We start from the raw sequence: 22637 nt of genomic DNA, 5'->3' as shown, positions 1-22637 counted from the left end.
ACATCACAATCCCAGATGGCGGTTATTCCTGACCCAGTACTGAATCCTCAGCCTGAACCTGCACCAGACTTCACTATTACACACTCCTATTTGTATAAGGGTATAGAGAGCTTAGCTGACATAAGTCTAGAATTAAGATAGTTTTGATGATCATGGCAACAATTGCTGTTATGGCTAGCTAAACACTCATTCGTGAACGAATCTTCCATCATGGTTGATACCCAGCCTGAGACGCATTAAATTTTTCTCTTACCCAGATTAGTTACGTACTCCTAAAAATTTTCCACTAAGCTGAAAGTACGGTTAGAGGAAAAATAGGAGATATAAAGTATAAATTACTAATGTGCAAAGCAAACTGAATTTTTTCGTGTACTGAAGTTATTATTTTTAAATAGTTTCTTGTATTTAATTTTGGCTGCTTTAAAGACTCACGTCATACAGCTGATAAAAAATGTTTTATTTACAATAGAAGCGGTGTACTTAATGCCAGTTTGACTAATATAATACTAGGGACGACAACAACAATAGGTATACTTCATTCGAGTAATACCTGTAGAATGCTGATAAGCAAGAACTGCCTACAGCTGACCCTGGAGTGAAGGTTGCGGAATCAGAGATGTTACATAAGTCGGTACAGCAGGGTTATTTGGTGGTACACTCTCGTCAGACGAGTGGGAGCCTGGAGCCACGCCGATCTTGTGTTGGAACACCCGTCTTTCTGCTGGTAAGTGTGAGCGATGGATTAGCTCGTGCACCACGGAGGTCCGTGTAGGTTTCTGTAATGTTGCAACCGGGGCGGTTGCCACGCAGATTTTTATTTTTATTTTTTTTTTACGTTTAGAAAAGTTTCTTTTGAAAACCGTTTGCCAAAAATAAAATTAAAAATTGTAATAGTACTGCAATGATAATGTTGTAAATCTTTACAACACCATTGCTTTGGTTATTTTTGCATTTATGAAGTACATTTCACAATATCACGTTTATCAAGAAATGTCGTGTCGATTAAAACTTTAAGTGATATTTCATACAAGCATGACTTTTTAAAAAAATCACGATACAGATAGTTGAATATACAACAACTGTTTTTATTTTGTTATATGTTGCTTTTTAATGTGCGCAGTTTTTACTGGTAAGCTATTCAGAGATCGGTTTACGAATAAATTTAACTACATACTGTAGATTCTGGAACAAAAAGCATAAGTGCCCTGGCAAAAATCCGAGGCCCGTATTATTTGAAATTATTTATTGTAGCGATACAGTTACTTTCATGGAAAATTTACAAATTAACAAATATTGGTAAATTTACATAATTATTTCTGTTCCATTTGTAAAATATATTTTACAGTGCAGTTTATACTCGGCGATTTCTATTAGATAAGTTGTTTACATGTTCGATTTAGATCAATTTACTTAGTTTATTCTTAAGAGACCTGTCTGGTATACTCGAAGAAAAGAGGTCGAAAGAATATTCAGCCAAAAAACGTCGGGTAGGCCTATAAGTTTTAACCGCCAGAAACGCCCGGTGTGCCCGTGGTCTAAAAACTGGTATATAAATTAATGTCAAGGTCCAACTAATTTTTTTTTCATATCTGGTTTTCAAATTCACAGTTATTTAACCATTACTGCATTTCCTTGAGATGGCAAAGATAATTATAAAAAAATTAATATCTGAAAGTGAAGAAAGGCTGAATCATGCAATAGCTGTTGCCAGTAGGAAAATAAATTTAGGAGGAAGACATTATTTTATGAATATGTCAAATTGAAAACTAATATAATATAAAATAAATATGCTGCTGAAATAAAAAAAAAACTATATAAGTCTATTTTAACATATTTTCTAATATCAATAGCCATTTCCTTTATGGTAAAAATAAAACGATTAATTCACTTCAGACATAATGTACTTACAATGCGTTGATAAAACTTCAAATTTCACTCAAAAATTTATGTGAAAATTTATATTATTATAATTCTTGTTTTAAATAAATGCCAAATGTCATTTTTGTATTCCTTAAAAATTTCAAGATGTTCTGATTGTAAGATTTCAGTATGTGTTTTAATATAATGCAATGTTAATGAGGGAGGGTTTTCGCGAAATAGTTAAATACTTCACATAAAACCCGCGAATTTACTTAGAAGTTCTAAACTTTATTTTACTCGCGGCGTCGAGGTATACTTGAGGGTATAACGAGGGTCTTGCGAGTGATTACAAGCGGAGATAATTTGTAAAATGTGGTCGTAAATCGCTAAAACAGAAAATAAAAACCAAATTTAATTTTGAAAAAATCGTTTTGAGATGCATACGATCCCACCCCGTAGAATATGTGCTCCAAATTGCACGGCTCTAAACCTTTTTTGTCTCCGCGTTACGTGTACGACATACATGCAAACACGCTATTGCTTCCACTCGGCCGTTTATTTCAGTAAAAAAAAAAAACTTAGTGAATGCTTATACAGCATAAGAAACATACCTGCCAAATTTCAAGTTTGCAGGTATTATACAGGATATCTGAAAAGACTTTCCCTGATTACACAAATTCATAACTTCTGCTAGACGTACGATAAAAATATGAAAGTGGTGTCAAAATGTTAGGTCATAACTCAAGTTTTTTTGTTATAGGTTCGCAGTAGGTGTGCAGTGTCTGAGGTGTAGTGCCCAGGAAGCCGGACATGATTACCAATCAGGAGAAAGCGCAGTGTGTCCTGTGGTACCACGAGACACGATCACCAATAACAGTGCAGAGAAACTTCCAGACCACATATGGAAACATTCCCCCTGATGTCAAGAGAATTAAGACTTTGTATGAGGCTTGGTTGCTGTTCTTCCGAAGTCTGATCGCCCATCAATCTCAGCTGAAAGGGTGGAAGCTGTGAGACAGTCATTTCTGCGAAGTCCGAAGAAATCTGTGCGAAGGGCCTCACGTGAATTACAGATGCCAAAAAGCTCTCTCCACGATATCATACACAAACGTTTAATGTTTCGTGCATACAAAGTGCAAATTGTTCAGGCTCTGTTGCCCAATGACAGTATACGTCGATATGAATTTGCGGTCGAAATGTTATCACATATGGAGAACGATAATGGCTATCTCCAACGAATTGCCTTTTATGACGAGGTGACCTTTTTTGTCAGTGGAGTAGTGAATCGCCATAACGTGCGCATTTGGGGTTCACAGCCCCCTGGCGAGGTGATGGAGTGTACCAGAGCGCGCTATTGCATGACAGAATTATCGGGCCATTCTTCGCTCAGGCAACCATCACATCTCCAGTTTATTTGGACATGTAACAAATTTATGCTGTTCCTCAGCTGCTTGAGTATCACCCCGCTGTCATGTTTCAACAAGACGGTGCCCCCCTCATTGGGGTTTGAAGTCCGTGCCTATCTTGATATGACCTTTCATGGACGATGGATCGGTCGTGATGGACCAACGGTTTGGCCTCTACGCTCTCCTGACATAACCCCATTAGACTTCTTTTTATGGGGTTATGTCAAGGACGAGGTCCACCGAACACATGTACCAGATATTGCAACCCTTCGACAACGAATAACCAGAAACATTGGATAGATTCCTCCAATGATGTTGGCTAATGTGTGGATGGAAATTGAATATTGACTAGATGTGCTACGTGCTACGAATGGTGCTCATGTGGAAGTGTACTGATGTTAGAAAAATATTTGGATAGTATCTCAACATTTTGTTACCAGTTTCATATATTTATCTTACTTCTATCCGATGTTATTAATTTTTGTAATCATGAAAAGACTTTTCGGACATCCTGTAGTTATAGAGAACTGGTGATGAGTCAATGAACGGTGTTACGTATTTTAGGTACGAGGATACATTCTGCGACAACATAGAACGTAAACAGTGAATTAAGTGAATTCCGAAGGAGTTTCGCTGCGTTAAAGAGATAAAGTTGGTTGGCCGGCCCACTGCCTCCCAACAAGGTGCGCCGGAGTTTTCACAAGAAGGAAACGTGGCGGACTTGCCGTGTTTGATGGGAAGTTCAAAATCTGATTACTCCCTTTTTCCCCACCCATTCACACCGTAAGTGTTTCATTGCCATCTCATAAGTCAGGGGTCGGCAGACCGCGGCTCGAAAGCCGCATGAGGCTCTTTCCATGGCATTGCACGGCTCCACAACTCACAGCGCTGCCACAGCACAAAAAAAAAATTGCCGAACAAAATCATCCGGCACAATCACGACGCATGTTCTACCATCGCAACGCCCATCACCACACTCACCCAGCTGGTTTTTTTTAATTTTATTAATTAATTAAATTAATTTAAGTTTTCTTGTTTTATCAGTGGAGCTCTACTAAAGACTACCACATTTTTTTTTACATTAACGTGTTTTTCCCCATAAGTAGCATTTATTTTTAAGACTTTAAGTAGAATTGTTAGATACAATATTTTGATTTTATTTCTTTTTTTTATCGTCATAAAATTCCACGTGGATGCAGAGAAAATACATGTTTGGCTTTCTAAAAAAAATTTGAGAATCTGTTTACTTAATATATGGCTCATCTCACTTGAAAGTCTGCCGACCCCATGACACAGTAGAAGAATCTACGTCGTGATCCGTGGTTCTCTGAACTTTCTTATTCTCCAACTAACCTGGGTTTGGAAACGGGATTTTCACTTTTAGTTGTCAGAAATCCTAGTGAGCATCAAAGTATAATCCAGAAAAAGCTATCGTTTACCTAATATTCATTTTATTTGGTGAGATTTTTGGAGTACAATCGCGACAGGGTAATTCCACCATTCATATCTTAATTTATGAAATTTGGTAACGTGCTAGTAATTTGCTCTTAAAGTTTTTTTTTTTTTTTGGAATCCACTTAGTAAAATGGGTAACTTTTTTTTCTTATTAGATGGAAGTTGTATTGAAACACGTATCCAGAACAATGTTATTTAAATCTGTATGTTTCAGTAAATTTTTTTTGAAATACATTGTTACGTGCGTGCTAGGAGGCAAGGCCTCGACACGTACCTGAGCAGACCTTCCAGCGGGTCTGGCTGTGGCCTCGCAATGGCGCTGACGTCACACATGCCACGAGTGCCCGCCGGATTACAAGGGTCTGGCTACCCATCCCCCTCCGCTCCCCGCTCATCATCCCGCCAAGGACTATTGTCATTCACACTTTTAGCGGCCTGGGAAGTCGGCGGGCCTACAGAAGATGCCGCCGAGCTCGGAGAACGTGACTTTGGGCCATTCTCGATGTCTCGTGCGTCGGGTCGGCTCGGGATGATGCGACTCTTCACTGCCGCTCTCGTACGTTCGAGAAGAACGCCAGGGTATGCAAGCAGCGACGCCGGCTTCCGCGCCAGTTCCGATAGTTCGGAGAGTTCCTCGAGTAAAGGGAATTGCGACATCAGCGAAGCTGGTGAGAGACCCCCTCGAGAGTGGCACGACGAGGAGCGACGGGACCGTGAGAGTGCGACTGAGTGGCGTGAGGCTGTGTGTGTGGACAGGCGCGAGGTAAGGGGCGAGCCACTGTAAAGCCTAACTCCAGTGAGGAGTGCGAACTGCGGAACTTGACTTTGAGTGACTTGCGAATAAACATTTTTAAGTGCAAGTGATTGATTTTAAGTACAATTATTTATTATCAATATAATAGATAGTAATTAATAAAACTGTAATAAAACTTAAATAGGCTATCCCTTACGAACCCAGTTCTTCCCACATAAGTTCGTAACAATATGTATTGAATTTTATAAATTGTATTTATCGTCTGTCAGTGCAGAGTAAGAAAGCTTAAGTATTAAAATATTGTTTGATATACTGATAATATTAAAAATATTGTTTTGAACTGAATAGATTAAAAAAGCATCAGAAAAATTAACTGAATCTGGCGATTTCCACTATTGTCATCAAGAACAAGTTATTATTCAAAAATATTGTTAATGCATTTAAAACTTTCTTGTTCTTGGCCCCTCTTTTTTAACCTATTTATAAGGTCCTATAATTATGAAGTTTACAGTCTGAATTTTATTGGGATGCAATAGGTTGTTGTCAAACAGAAATTAACACACAGGAAATCTGCTTAGCAAGTAAGTAATAAAACCGATCGTATTCTTCCGTTCTTGTATTTTCGCAATCATTTTAATGTATATTTATTATTGTATTTATTTTGACACTATATATCTTAATGTGCCACGAACGCAGATGTGATTAATCATCCCGGCCGACCCGACACCCAAAGTGTTGAGAATAGCGTCGTTCGCTCACGCCACTCCACGCGGCGGCCCACGGAATTTCTAAGGCCGGTCAGAGATAGGTAACAGCGCCGAGGCAGGACCTTGTGAGGGCAGCGGTGGGAGAGGGGGAGTATTGACGACCCTTGTAGTTCGGCCATGCACACGTGGAAAGTCTTGCGTCAGTGGCGGTCACGTGATACGCGCATGAAGCCAGTGGCCTGAAAGGGCCGCCAGCCAGTTCCACGGTCCTGTCTTCATTCGTAACAATACATAGTCACAAACCTAAGTGTAAAAAAGATACGCGTAAATAATAAACTATTCCGTTTAAAACGATATAAAATAGTTGATTTGATTTAAATTAAATATTTAGATTTCTCGCAAAGAATGCTAAAAATATGCCAAAAAATATAATGGTTCATGGCTCAATATGAATGTGTGGTGTGCTCATTAAAAATGTGCCGTTGTTTATTAAGTTTTTTAAAGTTTTTTTTTGTGTGCAGAATTCAGCGAGATGACATCTTCAATGGAGAGCAACATCTCTGCTCCCTGGATGGACAGAGCTTGGATCCAGGAAGTCCTGCGAGACGTGGAGATCGATCCATCCTTGTCAGTCACCGACTGCCACGTGACAGATGCCAGCAGCAAGGGCGACCACTATCTCAGCGAGATGCAAAGAATCACTGTTCACATACAACGAACCGGCAACAAAGCAGGCAAGATGTTCTTGATTGCAAAGAAGATTCCGCCAGGAGAAGCAATGCAGAAAAAACTCGCCGAGTCGTCTGCATTTCCAAATGAGATGAAAGTATTCAGCCAGATTTTGCCAAAATTTGAAGCCATCCTGGAAAAGGCAGGACGGTTCAAACCATTCGCAGCTAGGCACATTTATTCCCAATGTGTTTTTCCATATTTCTTGATAGTTAGCGACCTGGCCCCTGAAGGTTACAGGATGGCAGCGAGACAACGAGGCTTGGAACTCGATCACTGCTTGCTTGTCATGAAGGCACTAGCAAGGTTCCATGCTGCGTCAGTTGCACTGCATGAAGACAACCCACAGCTTGTGGAATCCTTCAAAGAAAATATAGTTTCAGAAAAATCTGGATCTGATTTCATACAGAGTTATTCGCGTTCCTCAATAGCATCTCTCGCGAAGATTGTCAGGCAGTGGCCTGACGGCGGTGAGAGAATGTCTACCAAGTTACAAAACGCAGCCGATTCAGTCTCCCATCAACTTAAGCAACAACTTTCACCTGAAGGCAACCGCTTGAACGTGTTGATACACGGCGACCTGTGGATCAACAACATGCTGTTCAAGTACAACGACGTCACCGGCGGCGTGGAAGACATCAGGCTGGTGGACTTCCAGCTGGCCATGTACTCCTCCTGCGCCATCGACCTGCAGTACTTCATCCACACGAGTCCGAGAGACGAGGTGCGGGTCGCCCACACAGAGGACATCCTCCGGGAATACCACAGAGAGCTGAGCTCCACCCTGCAACTGCTGGGGCAGGCGGACAAGGCCGTCACCTTCCGGGAGCTGATGGACGAGTACGAGAGGAAAGGCGTTTACGGGTTCTTTATGTCAGTATTATCTCTTCCAGTTCTTACTGCAGATTCCGAAAATGCAGCTGACATGGAGGGAGTTCTGATTGGGAGGGACCAGTCTGATTCAAATGATATCCGGGCCAACAACGAAGAATATCTTAAAGTAATGAAGAGGCTTTTGCCTGTGTTCGAAAAGAAAGGCTATTTCTGAAAAAAATAAAATAAAATGAAAAATTAATGTTTAATGTGTTGAATAGTAAGTATAAAAATTAACAACATTTTTATTTATCTTATATTTGCGATAAGAATCCGTGATTACTGACATGAATTCTGTAAGAGCATAAATTTTTCTGTTTAGTAAATCATTCACATATTAGCTTACATGTGTCTCAAACGTAACATATTCATGAGGCTGAGTCAAAATGTTTGTTACATTTAAAGTTTTATAAATAAATACATCAACAAATAAGTGAATTATTTTTTAAAGTTTTTATACTATTACACTATTTGAACGAATTTTTGTATTACATTTATTATATTATTCATTTATTTATGGCCTTCAACTTTATGTCACCATGTTAAAAAATGTATCTTCTAAAGCCTACTACACACGGGACTCTTTCTTGTACAAGAAAGTGACCATCTAAAGTGTGAAAGAAAGTGACCTCTAACTTGTATACTAGCTAGTGTGAACCATACACACAACTCTCTTTGGTGAACAAGACAGTTTGTAAACAATAGTGTTTCAACAATGGAGCAAAATTCTGACATTGAAGCAGTACTTGGTGTTGTAGGTGTTATTTGTGCTTTACAAATAGCATGTGCATTGAAAAGTAGCAGATGGAGAAGGCGTAGGTGGTGGACAAGACCTTGGATACAGAGGCGTGATGAAGGGGCTGGCTGTGTACATAGGCTAGTGAACGAGGAGTTAAAAATGGAAGATCCAGAATCATACAAAAACTACCTTCGTATGGATGAGCAATCATTTCAAAAATTAAAAAGGGTAGTTGAATCACGCATTAAAAAAAAGAGCACAAATATGAGGCAAAGTATTTCTGTTGAGAAAAGGTAGGTATATGTTTATATGAGAAAAACATAACACTTGTAAGTGTTTTGAATGAGTTACAGCAAGTATATTATATTTTCAGGTTGTCTGTTACATTGAGGTTTTTGGCAACGGGCGAAACTTACCAAAGTTTGAGCTTTGCATACAGAATAACTGCGTCCACATTGAGCGGAATCATTCCATCTACCTGTAGAGCTATTTATGATGCCTTAAAAGACGATTATTTAAAGGTAAGTAAACATAAATAGGTAACAAAAGATTGGAAAACAGGATGAAAATAAATACAATTTAAAATACAAACAAATATGTTACATTTATCTTGCACACTTTTCTTAACAAAATTATTTAATATTCGGGATAGGTTATATTGTTCGTTGGTCGGCGTTTCCGCATATCTTGTAGTTGCGCTTCCATCACAACTGTTTGCAGTTTGTGTTGTGTTACCAGCCTTAACTCTTCATCGTGAATCTTTTCAAGCTGTTCAGCCAAAAATCTGACAAACAATTGCGTGCCGGATTCTGAGCGTGACTGGGAGCCAAGTCTGGACTGCACAGTATTCAATATTGTATCTGCTTTTTCAAAAAGTGGTGCCATGTCGCTATTCACTTTCCTTCTCTTCCTACTTGGTCCAGAATTTATACTAGATGAACCGGAAGGGGCAGGCGACAAATCATAGGCAGTAACTGTCCCTTCATCTGGAACCTCTTGCATGCACACATCAATTGTTTCTTCGTGATCTACTGGAATAGACTGTTCGTGGGTGAGATCACTGGCAGGCAATGATTGTGAAAAAATCTGTGTTTCTTCATCCTGTAACAAAAGCGTGTACAAAAGGTACATGACAAACATTTATTTTACAGGTTCCCAACACTACAGAAGAATGGTCAAAGGTTTCTCGAGACTTTTATGATCAATGGAACTTCCCCAACTGCCTAGGGGCTATGGATGGAAAGCATATTCAGTTTCAAGTCCCCAGATGTTATGGATCATATTTTTATAACTACAAAGGTTTTAATAGTATTGTACTTTTGGCTGTTGTTGATGCAAATTATAGATTTCTCTTTCTCGATGTTGGTTGCAATGGCCGTGTTAGTGATGGTGGTGTGTATAATAATAGCGATTTAAGTTCATTAGTCAAGAACAATTCTCTTAACTTCCCACCACCAATGAATTTACCTAACACAAATATTGTATCGCCATTTACATTAGTTGCAGATGATGCATTTCCTTTACATCCGCATATAATGAAGCCATACAGTCAAAGGTTTGCGACAAAAGAGCGCAAAGTATTTAATTATTGCTTAAGTCGTGCCAGGAGAGTGGTGAAAAACGCTTTTGGCATCCTGGCGAATAGGTTTCGCGTGCTCCTTACAAAAATTAATCTGTCAGTTGACAAGGTTCAAACTATAACACTCGCTGCTTGTGCACTTCACAATTATTTAATACAAGAACATTCAAGTAGTTACCTAAGTGGCATAGAAACTGAAGATACTCAAAATTCAACATTTAAACAAGGGTATAGTCTGAAAGGCCTTAGGGCACACATAGGTAATAGATGCCAAAATAGTGCAATTGAAATAAGAAACAAATTATGTGCTTATTTCAACAGTATTGGCGCTGTGCCTTGGCAGTGGGAATGTGTCAATAAATTCAATTTCTAAATTAATGCAGTACACAAAAAAGGCACATCTGTTCCTAAAAAAATAATGCATTACTTAATTTTTTTGCTTGCTAGCCTTGAAAGCATGACTGTGTATGTCATTTATTATCATAAATTTTGGAATCCAGGTATACAGGTCTACAATTTCATAACCAAACTTTGTTGTAAATATGTATATGAGTGGAAATACACTTGAAGCAACCAGAAATTCCTTAAATAAATACTTATTGTTCATTGATACTTGGTATAATTTATATCTGGTTCATAAGTTAATAAAGGTATTGTACTGTATTAGGCTGTAGGTGCTTGGCTTTATTTCCATGCTTGTAAATATATATTTGGTTAAGTTATTATTTAACATTAGTGATGTGGCCTTTGGCTTTATGTTTCACAAATTAATTTACTCATAAATTTTACAGGATTGTGAATGTGTTTCTGCAATAAAAATAAATCTAAAACACTGTGTTTCCTATTATTTTGCATGAATGTACAAACAAAGATGTAATATTTTACTCAAACAATTTCTGTAATCAAAATAAGCACAAATTCATTGCAGTCATGTACCTGTATGCAGTGCAGGTATTTCATATTAAATCAATTACCCATAAATGTCTCATAACCAGGCAAACTCAGAACAAGGGAGACTCAATGCAGTCCTACATTGAGAAGGAGAAGAAAAACCTACCTCTACAGTCAGCATTGTTCCAGATACATTCGCTGATGCTGGCTCTCCGCATTGCAACGAAGAAGGCATTGTTGACTCTCCTTTTCTGGCCTGGATGTGGTCTTTCACGAAACCCATCAGAGGAAACCCCCATACTGTAGGTCTGTAAACACTGTCAGCTGCAGCACCACTTCGTTGACTTTGCTGTAATTTTTGAAGCTCATGACCATAGTGAGTCCGCAATGAAAGAAATTTTTTTTTTACATCTTCCACTGTTGTTTGAGGGCGCACCTTCTTAACCTCAACAACTACTTTTTCTAAAGCATATTTTCTGGAGTGTTTATTCAGATATCCCGGAAGTTTGCTATTATACAGAACTTCGTGCTTTTTGTAGGTCTCAATTAAATATTCCACTGCTTCTTTCGTCCAGTCCGACATTTCACTACAAACACTTACCAGTTACACACACTCACAACTGTTTGTATTATTATTTATGATATTTATGTGCTTAGAGACTATTTAATAATCCATACCAAATACCAGCAATAACAATGTTTGTTTACATTAAAAACATTCGCGCGCGCAATAGTATTGTTTATTTACATTTGACTCGCTCACTAAAGAGAGCGAAAAATAGTACCTGCTCTAATCGATACTAGCTAGTATACACTTCAGATTATGCGAGTCGCGCGCATGCGAGTCGGGTGTTCACACGACACGATTTGGCTACTAGTCGAGGTAAGCAAGAAAGTGTACACCTTTCTGCTCACAAAAGAGTCCCGTGTGTAGTAGGCTTAAGTGAAGTGTTAAAGGTTCATCACTAAGTTTACAGTTGAAAATATTTATTATTATTAAAGTATGGTTTACTCATTTTTATTTGTACATATAATTTATATTAATTTTCTTAGACCTGGAGTTTCATAGTATTTTATAATTGTTAGTGTTGTATTGTAATCTTTAATAATTTAAAAATATTATAGATTCTTGGTTGCATTATTCCATGTTATTTATTTTATCTTTTAATAGCATTAATATACTTATAATTGTTATATATCGAAATGAGTATCAAGCACATTGCGAAATTTCAAAGAAAATTATTTTTTCAATAACCGATTTAATAGGGATACACCTTTATCCCGTTATAAGTACAGCATAAAGATTGAACTTAATTTTTTCTAAAGGCGATAGTTTTATCATATACATATTGCATATCATTCACAAAATTAAATGATATATTAAAACACGCAGATAAATATATGAATCATTTAGATCAAGGTTGTGAGTAAATTTCCACTGATAATAGATACCATAAAGATGTATATCGAAACAGATAAGATTAAGAAAAAAATATTGTCAGCTATCGGCCTTTATCATTAGATTGTGTAGTTATTAACAATTGCACCAAATGCTGGTAAAAAAAACTTTTGTGGAAGTTTTAGGAGTTAATTTGTATTTTCTTCCATATTTTAATATAATTTTACAATAAAACTTAAAGTTAAGTAAATATAACAATTGATTCTCATAATTCTTAACTTAAGATGTATGGTTGCTTAAGAATATTTTACCAAAATATAGCTTGAAACTGAAAATAAAAATGTTCAACCTAGAAATAGATATTCATGAATTTAATCTGTACCATTAATAAAAATTACTAAATTTGAGAGTAGGAAATTGTTAATTCATACACATGGCTTTCACCAACTTTTAAAATTTGTTTTAATGTTATTAGGGGGTTAAGCAAGGAGAAATAGTTATATAAATGATTATATTAGCAAACCATAAAATATAAACAAGAATTAGAATCACCTTAGCCTTCCTACTAATATTATAAACGCGAAAGTTTGTAAGTATGGATGGATGGATGTTTGTTACTCTTTCACGTAAAAACTACTAAATGGATCTGGATGAAATTTGGCCTACAGCGAGCTCATAACCTGGATTAACACATAGACAAAATATTATTATGAAATTCTATCCCAAAGGGAACGAAAAAGTGATAATTTCATTTTATAATAGAAAAAATCATAGGTCATAGACATACAAATAGTGAGTGAGTGTCATTTCTCTATGTCTGCCACACGATCATACACATAGTAAGGTTGGGCAAATTCATATTTATCTCCTTGGTGAGACCAACCCGCTTAAACAGCTCGCAGTGGCTAGCAAAATAAAGGCGCTAATAACAGTTTTGTTCTTAACTTCGTCATTAGATATAGTTGCCTTGAATTTTAAACGCACCATCGTTTGATGTGTTTGTCATGTCTTTAAATTTCGTTTGTTTGTGTCGTATGCGTTCCTATACCATTCATCCGATTGAGATGAAATCTTGGTGAGTTGTTATGCGCATGCCCGTGAAGGTTTCTGAGACGGTATAACTATTTTGCAATAGTTGGAGCACGAATCGTTTCAAAAAATGTGTTTATTTCACATTATATAGCGGCACTTCGTCTGTTTTTGTTGTATAAGTGCGCACGCATGACACAATTTATTTAAATATAAAAGAGTCAGAGATAGAGTGATATAGAGAGAGACAAGTTGAGGTAGCGAGGTATAGAGAATGAAATGGGTTAGATAAAGAGATATATAGATGTATAGAGCTATATAGAGATTTATATATAGAAGAGATAGATATAGTGGGTGGTATATATGTAGATATGTAGATATAAGTATATATATAGAAATAAATATATATATTTAGATAGATGGATAGATGATTTGTAAATGTGTAACTACTTCAAACATATTAAAAAACAAAACTTAAGGAGGCATTGCGATGCATGCCGAACATTAGCTAGATAATGGAATCTTTTCAATATTAGTAATCTCTTATTTTTCAGCTTTTTTCTAGAGTGCTTTATAGAGTCTAGATTACATACAGACCACCAATTTTTAGATATATAAAGGTAAATAACTATACACTGGCAGAACAAAGTCTTTCGGGATTTGAAAGTGATATAAATTATTTTGCACACTTGACATTATTAACTACATCTGATTTCGATAAAGGTCCCCTTCACCCTGTGTTCAGCCCGGGCAACGCCGGGTACTGCAGCTAGTTATGAATAATCTCTATTTCGAATAAATTTTAGCATAGCTCAAATAGGCTAATTACTCTTGCAGCATTTGGTCATCGCAACATGTCGTATATTTGACACGATGGTTATTCGCCTACATTTTGTAGTTGAACATGGAGGTGTTAGCTATGTAAATATTAATTCGACACATTTCCATCATTTTATGCATTTTATTGTGATGCATTGATAATTGAAAGTCTTTTAAACATTTGCCTTAGCAATTATAGAAATTGGGGTGGTCAACGAATCCGGACAGGGAAATTTTTGGTAAAGCAATTTCACTGATACAGGTTTTGAGAAAATACAGGATACAGTTGTGATAAATTTAGTCTCAAATGCAATTTTTTTAGGTTAAACTATTAATTTAGAAAAATAATTTACTCAGCATAAATGTGTTTTTGGTAAAAATTAAAATTTAATAGAAGATGCACGTACAGAAATCAACAATTATTTGATGATAAAAATCACATTAGAAGTTAATTAAGAGCATGTAAATTCCACTAATATTATAAACGTGAAAGGTTGGATAGATGTTTGTTACTATTTCAAGCAAAAACTACTGAGCGGATTTGAATGAAATTTAGCACACAGATAATTTATAACCTAGATTAACACATAGGCCACATATTAATATGAAATTACACCCCCTAATGTTGTTAAAAAGTGATAAATTCATTTTTATAACAAAAATAATAGGTCATAGACATACAAATAGTAATTGTGTGTCATTTTTCTGTGTCGGTCTGGCAACTTCATATTCTTCTCCTTGGTAAGAACACGTCCGCTTAGTGTAGCTCGCGGCGGCTAGATAAATAAAGGAGACACTAACAGATTAGTTCTTAAATTCATCAATTGAAAAATAAACGTGCTATCATTTTTGAATGCGTGTGAATATTTATTTCTTAACACATAGGCTACTTACTTACTAATACGTTTTTAACAATGTACATTGATTGTGTGAGATTCTTCTATGTCGATCTGGCACCTTCTCCTTGGAAGAAACAAATTTTTTGTTGTTGTTTATTAAGATATTAGAATAGTATTTTTGGTTCGTTTAAAAACAACGGTTTGTTTGGTTAGATACTGTGCAGCATACTGTGACCAATAAAAGCAACAGAGAACATTATACAACCGGCTGAGGAGATAAAGTTATGATTATGAATATTTTTTTTTAAAAAAAGTGTCAAAGAACTGTAATTAAATTATTTTAAGGTTAGTTAAATTTTCTGTGCCTACAGGTTTAAGTTCATTGTTCTTAGGTTACTTATAATTTATGTGATTTGTTTATTATTTGGAAGTTTTTCGAAATAATCTTCGCTCGGCTCCTTTATCTTTAAAAGCCTATATCAAAAACTACCGACTTGATTTATATTTATTGCTTTGCTGTTTTCTTATAGTTGTCGTAGTCTTTTGAAATGCCCTGAAAACGCAAATCTAATATTTCGCAGAGGAGTAATAAAGCTCGGGCTATGAAAGTAGCTAGAATTCTAGAGACGACTCCTCAAGCGGAGCTTAGAAGAATTGAGCAAGTGGAGCGACAGGCTACTTCTAGATCAGCTGAAACACTGGAGCAGTCAGAAATGAGGCGAATACAGCACGCCTAATATTTGGCAAGTCAACATGCTGCTGAAACTCCGGAGCAGTCACAACTGAGACAGCTACAGCACGCACAATATTTGGTATCGCTACGTGCTAACGAATCTATTAAAGAGGCAGAAAATTGTCGACGAGCCATTGCTGACCGGATGGAAAAGCGACGGCAAACGTATGCAAGAAACACGTGGTCCGTATTTGATAAAACAGCGTGTGAGTATGAATCAACACTTGACTATGCCAGTCATAGGCTTATAAAAATGGAGACGGTAAATAAAGAGTGTAGATTTTGCATGGCACTTATATGGAAGGAAGAAACTGCAGGAATGTGTTGTTCTGGAGGAAAAGTTTCTATTCCTTCAATAGAGGAGCCGGTAGAGCCTTTAAAACATTTATTTTCTTACGAGACTGAGGAATCACGACGTTTCTTGAATAATGCTTCCATATGACATCTTTTGGTGCTGACAGAGTGATTGCGATGCCAGGATTTTCACCGACTTTTACCATTCAAGGTCAAGTTTATCATAGAATTGGTTCTCTACTTCCTACCTCGAACATGCAACCACAGTTCTTACAGGTGTTTTTCATGGATGACGAGGAAGCCGAAATTGAGCGACCGTCTAGGCTTATTCCAGGGGTCGATAGAGAGACGGTCCGTTAAATACAACGAGTACTGCACGGTAATAACACCTTAGTCAGGGAATTCAAAACGGCACTTAAGAACATGCCCGATGATAGCTGTAAGGTAGTAGTCCACCCCGACCGTGTGCCGCGCGGACAACACGAGCGACGCTACAACGCTCCAACGAGCAACGAAATAGCGGTCGTGATTGCAGGCAGCGATCAGACCACAGCTCGAGACATTGTTTTACGAGCACGCGATGGCCCACTCTCCAGAATCGCCGACACGCACCGGTTCTACGATGCTTTAGAATACCCGCTCATATTTTGGAAAGGACAGGTGGAATATCACTTTGACATCCAATTAATTAATCCAGCTACTAGCCGTCTAATACCAAACAAAAAGGTATCCTGCATGGACCTTTACGCGTTCCACGTGATGTTCCGGCAAAATTATTTTAATTTACTAATGTGGTGTAGGCAACTTTTGATCCAATTTCTGGTGGACATGTATGTCAAAATAGTGAGTGAGCGCTTGAGATACATAGCGCTTAATCAGACCAGGCTGTGAGAAGAGAGCTATATACATTTGCAGGATACCATAATAACCGATGGTAACGTCGATCCCAACAATTTAGTACAAATGGTAATCCTGCCCTCATCATTTGTAAATAGCCCAAGATATATCCACGAGTACACACAAGACGCATTCGCTTACATTCACAACTACGGGCGACCAGACCTGTTCGTTACGTTTACGTGCAACCCTGCCTGGATAGAAATAACTGAAGCGCTCATTACTGGCCAGAAAGCAAACGACAGATACGATCTCATTGCTAGAGTGTTCAAAATAAAGGTCCCAAAATTAGTTGCTCTACTTACTAACGGCCAAATATTTGGGGAGGTACAATGCTTTTTGTACTCGATTGAATGGCAGAAACGTGGATTGCCCCATGTTCATTTATTGCTGTGGCTGAAAGAAAAAATACATCCCAATCAAATTGATGACATTATAATTGCCGAGATTCCTGATCCGAATACGGACAAAAACTTGCATGATATAATTGTGAAAAACATTATTCACGGACCCTGCGGTGTACAAAACCAATAGTCTCCTTGCAAGAAGGACGGAAAGTGCATGGACAAGTATCCCTGGCCACTATTAATGGATACCCAGACAAAAAACAATGGATATCCCCAATACAGGCGGAGAGCCCCCGAGCATGGTGCTAGGACTACTAAAATTAGAATTCGTGGTGGCCTTGTAGAAGTTGAAGTGGACAACAGCTGGATTTTGCCTTATTCGCCCCTTTTGTCTAAAATATTTAACGCACATTTAAATGTTGAATTCTGCATTTCTGTTCAAGCAATTAAATACATTTGTAAATATATTTGCAAAGGAAATGACCAAGCGGTTTTCAGTGCCCAACATGGTAACGCCGGTATTAATGCCAAACGTTTAGGGTAGGTAGATACGTCAGCAGCAACGAAGCAGCATGGAGGTTCCTGGGCTTACCGCTGCACGAGAGACATCCCACAGTCACCCACCTGGCAGTCCACTTTTCCAATGGCGAGCGAGTGTACTTCACTTTGCAGAATTTCCGAGATAGAGCGGCGACGTCTCCAAAAACAACACTGACTGCATTCTTCCAACTGTGCGAAAATGACAATTATGCAAAAACTCTGCTCTATTCTGAAGTACCACGATACTATACATGGAATAAATGTAGGAAGGAATGGAAGCGTCGTGTACAGGGAACACTGGTTGAAAACTGGCCAGGTGTGAAGGCAGGAGACGCAGTGGGTCGGATATATACAGTGCACGTCAACAACTTTGAATGTTATTGCTTGCGAATGTTGCTTAATGAGGTTCAGGGCCCATCAAGTTTCCAGTTTCTTAAAACCGTAGGTGGTCAAGAGCGAGTAACTTTCAGGGAAGCATGTGAGGCCCATGGGCTATTAGTAAACGACAACCACTGGGATGCGACTATTGCGGAAGCCGCCCTTTGTCGCTCAGCGACCAAAGTAAGGGACTTGTTCGCAATTTTAGTGAGCACTTGCGGACTATCCAATCCCCTCCAGCTGTGGGATAAATACAAGGAAGCTTTATTAGAAGATATCGCGCATAAGCTGGATGGCGCTCACAATGACTTAATCATTAACAAAACTTTGATATTGTTTGAGGATAAAATGATTCCCATATCTGGAAAACGTCTTGCTGATATCGGCCTACCCACACCGCAGCGAAGAGGCGAATTATCAAGCGATGTTGTGATGGAGCTAAATTACGATACTGCCGATTTAGAAGCCCAGGTCAATGAAATGGCACCACGATTGCTTCTTGAGCAGCGTCAAGTCTACGAAACGATTCTGCGCCGAGTCAATAGAGGAGATGTAGGATTATTCTTTCTTGATGCACCAGGGGGTACGGGTAAGACATTTGTGCTGAATCTTCTGCTGGGCCAACTCCGCAAGGACCGAAATATAGCTCTGGCTGTGGCTTCTTCGGGCATCGCTGCAACTTTGCTTAACAGTGGCAGTACTGCACATTCCGTTTTAAAATTGCCGCTTAATCTTGCAAGCGAAGATACCCCAACATGCAACATCACCAAAAACAGCGGCCGGGGAGTCCTTTTGCAGCAGTGCAAGTTGATAGTATGGGATGAAGTGCACAATGTCGCACAAGCATGCATTAGAGGCATTAAACCACAGCCTGCAGGACATCGGCGGCAACCAGGCACTAATGGGCGGCGTTGTCGTTTTGCTCGCAGGCGATTTTAGACAGACACTACCACTTATAGAGAGGGGCACACCAGCGCATAAAATAAACGCATGAGTAGATGTATATAGTTCATCCTGGGGCAGGGGAGGGGGGAGGGGGATCGGGGATCCGATCCAGCCACCTTAACGCTTCGCTTCATCAGCCATGTTGGATTATGTCACTTCCTTCGACCATACACACACGAAAAAGTGTCCCGTTATGTTCATCAGCCATGCACGCACGAAAAAGTGTCCCGTTGCGTTCATCAGCCATGCACGCACGAAAAAGTATCCCGTTACGTTCATCACCCATGTTGGATTACGTCACTTCCGCCGGCCATACACGCACGAAAAAGTGTCCCGTTATGTTCATCAGCCATGTACGCACGAAAAAATGTCCCGTTACGTAACGAACGAACGGAGGAGGACGGACAGACCAGCTCGCCAGGACGTCTCGCTCTGAAAAGTATTAGGCGGTAATAAACAGCCAGGAGGTAACGAATATAAGCCTACTTCTACACGTGTTATGAACGCCGGATACATACGGCCAGGCAACCATGTGTTTTGGCGCGCTCTACTTCCACGACGCGCAACGGCACCGGCAAGTTTTTATTACTACCTCCTCTCAAGTTCTGATCTCCTAATACTTCACAGCAGAGAAGCGCTGTTGGTCGGAGCCTGTAGGTACTTCCTTCGCACACCTAACCTAACCTAACCTAACCTAACCTAACCTAAACTAACCTCACCTAACCTAATCCATATGCTAATCTATGCTAACCTAACCTAACCTAACCTAACCTAAACTAAACTAAACTAACCTCACCTAACCTAATCCATATGCTAATCTATGCTAACCTAGCCTAACCTAACCTAACCTAACCTAACCTAAACTAACCTAACCTAACCTAATCCATATGCTAATCTATGCTATGCTAACCTAACCTAACCTAACCTAACCTAACCTAAACTAAAATAAACTAAACTAAACTAAACCTAACCTAACCTAACCTAACCTAACCTAATCCATATGCTAATCTATGCTAACCTAACCTAACCTAACCTAACCTAATCCATATGCTAATCTATGCTAACCTAACCTAACCTAAACTAAACTAAACTAAACTAAACTAAACTAACCTAACCCATATGCTAATCTATGCTAACCTAACCTAACCTAAACTAAACTAAACTAAACTAAACTAAACTAAACCTAACCTAACCTAACCTAACCTAACCTACCCAAACCTAACCTAACCTAACCTAACCTAACCTAATCCATATGCTAATCTATGCTAACCTAACCTAACCTAACCTAACCTAATCCATATGCTAATCTATGCTTACCTAACCTAACCTAACCTAATCCATATGCTAATCTATGCTAACCTAACCTAATCCATGCCAATATATGCTAATCCATGTCAATCTATGCCAATCCGTATGCCAATCTATGCTAATTCGTATACCAATCTATGCTAACCTGTATGCCAATCTATGCTAATCCGTATGCCAATCTATGCTAATTTATATGTTAATCCATGCTAATCCATTTGCCATTTTGTATTTCTAGTAATTTCCACCAACTTCGAATCGTGACGTCACCGTTGCACTTTTCGTCACGGCCGCCATCTTGGATTCGAATTTTTTTTTCGAACTTCAACTTTTCGAAATTTGATGTAAACATCAGCCGCCATCTTTTGCCTTCCTTAATACATACCTAAGACGTCACATTTGAAATTAAAATTATTATACAGCCACCATCTTTAATTCCAGCACAGACTACCAGATGGCGCTAAATTCAAAAATTAGTTGCCATAGGCGAAGCCATCTTGGTCCTCAAGTTGGTTGGTAGATGTCGCTAGTATCGCGCGCCAAATTCAAAAATTAGTTGCCAGAGGCGCCGCCATCTTTAATTCTTAAAGTTACTGCCGGAGCGCGCCACCGTCGCCATCTTTAATTCTTAAATTTACTGCCGGATGTCGCCAAGTCGGTAGCCTGTATTCACCAAGTTCTCTGTTGCCGCCATCTTTAATTCATAAAGTCGCTACCAGATGGCGCCACTGTCGGCCATCTTTAGTTCAAGGCATTGTCGCCGGATGATGACAAGTTTGAATTTAAAAAACCTACAAGTGTTATGCAATGTGTAACCAGTCGAGACAAGTAGAGATAAGTTTGGAACATGAAGCCATATTCTAAACTACGTTTAATATATATATGTATGCATTTATATGTTTAGGTTTGATAGAGTAATGCAAGGGAATGGCTTTTCATTTATATTTGCGACAAACAAACCATCCATCCGATTACATTATTCCAAGTAACCATATTGGATGATGACATCACCGTTGCAAATTCCGTTACGGCCGACATCTTTAAATATATTATCCGAGTTTAATGAAAAAAATTTTTTAAATTTATAAAAAAAAAAAAAACTTTTACGACACTGAGCTCGGAGTCCTCGGTTCGAATCTGGTGAGGGCAAAAAAAATGGCGACCGATCCTTCCCTCGTGGTGGCTGCAGGCAGACTGACTCCCACCACTTTTTTTTCAAAGTATATATAATGTCATCTAGTATGATGCCATGTCCGCCATCTTGTCTTCGATGCTGGAAGCCATCATCATTGTATCGTCAGCGAGAGTACGCTGGCGCCATGTTAGTTTAGTTCTTATCCACTAGAGTGCAGTAATCATTTATTACTGACACCAGACATCTTGAAATTTGGCCGCCATCTAGAAAAACCGTAATTATTTAGTTAGGAATTCAGGAAAAAATCCAAAATTCATCAAAATAATCACTCATTAACTTACATATTGATTCGATCCGCTCCAGTCCTTGGTTCGATACTATATCGATGCAATAAAGTTTAATTTTATGAAAAAAAAAATAATAATTTCAAGAAACCATGTTCAACATTCTTAAAGAGAAATAAATCCTCTACTACCATCATCCTATCAGACATCAAGACCAACATCTTTGGAATATTCGTAATAATTAACCTAGAAATTCAGGAAAAAGTTAAAAATTCATTAAATAAATTTGCAAACAATATACTGATTAATTAGGTCGACTAAGGTCCTTGGCACGATCCTGGACGAAGCTAAAATATAATTTAATTTAAATACCAGAAAAGTGTAAGGTTCGAGAAATAAAACACCACAAAGTCTTTTACAAACATAATATTTATTACACAATTTCTATCCTACTACAGGATTTCTTGCGAAAGCCAGCAATCTTATAAACATTTAGCCCTGCATAGACGTGCAACGACTACTTCTTAGCTCCAACAGCTCCAAATGCTCCAACAGCTCCAACAGCTCCAAATGATCCAACTGCCTTTTCTTTCAACAGCTCCAATGATATTGGGCTACAATGGTACGAGTCTAAGAGACTACGATGCTACAAGGCTACGAGTTTAAAAGGATCTAGCTGGTTCCGAGTTAAACATGACTG

At 38.3% G+C, this 22637-nt stretch overlaps 2 protein-coding genes across 2 annotated transcripts; both read left to right on the top strand.

Moving 5' to 3' along the window:
* Window positions 1-633: 633 nt before the first annotated feature.
* LOC134530449 (uncharacterized) lies at window positions 634-8478 on the top strand. The gene is made up of 2 exons (XM_063365272.1): window positions 634-724; window positions 6704-8478. The coding sequence occupies exon 2, from the start codon at window positions 6715-6717 to the stop codon at window positions 7957-7959; it is 1245 nt and encodes a 414-aa protein (XP_063221342.1). The 5' UTR covers window positions 634-724; window positions 6704-6714; the 3' UTR covers window positions 7960-8478.
* A 21-nt stretch (window positions 8479-8499) lies between these two features.
* LOC134530450 (uncharacterized) lies at window positions 8500-10475 on the top strand. The gene is made up of 3 exons (XM_063365273.1): window positions 8500-8816; window positions 8897-9044; window positions 9675-10475. The coding sequence occupies exons 1-3, from the start codon at window positions 8500-8502 to the stop codon at window positions 10473-10475; spliced, it is 1266 nt and encodes a 421-aa protein (XP_063221343.1).
* The last annotated feature ends 12162 nt before the right edge of the window (window positions 10476-22637 follow it).

Source organism: Bacillus rossius, chromosome 3, assembly GCF_032445375.1.
Source record: "Bacillus rossius redtenbacheri isolate Brsri chromosome 3, Brsri_v3, whole genome shotgun sequence".
NCBI classification, from domain to species: domain Eukaryota; kingdom Metazoa; phylum Arthropoda; class Insecta; order Phasmatodea; family Bacillidae; genus Bacillus; species Bacillus rossius.
This window is presented reverse-complemented; position numbering and strand designations above follow the sequence as displayed.

Excerpts from the sequence above, each read along its gene's own strand:
- LOC134530449 (XM_063365272.1), top strand. The coding sequence starts at position 6,715 with ATGACATCTTCAATGGAGAGCAACATCTCTGCTCCCTGGATGGACAGA.
- LOC134530450 (XM_063365273.1), top strand. The coding sequence starts at position 8,500 with ATGGAGCAAAATTCTGACATTGAAGCAGTACTTGGTGTTGTAGGTGTT. Across the intron at positions 8,817-8,896 it reads AGTATTTCTGTTGAGAAAAG|GTTGTCTGTTACATTGAGGT; the intron begins GTAGGTATATGT and ends TTATATTTTCAG. Across the intron at positions 9,045-9,674 it reads TAAAAGACGATTATTTAAAG|GTTCCCAACACTACAGAAGA; the intron begins GTAAGTAAACAT and ends TTTATTTTACAG.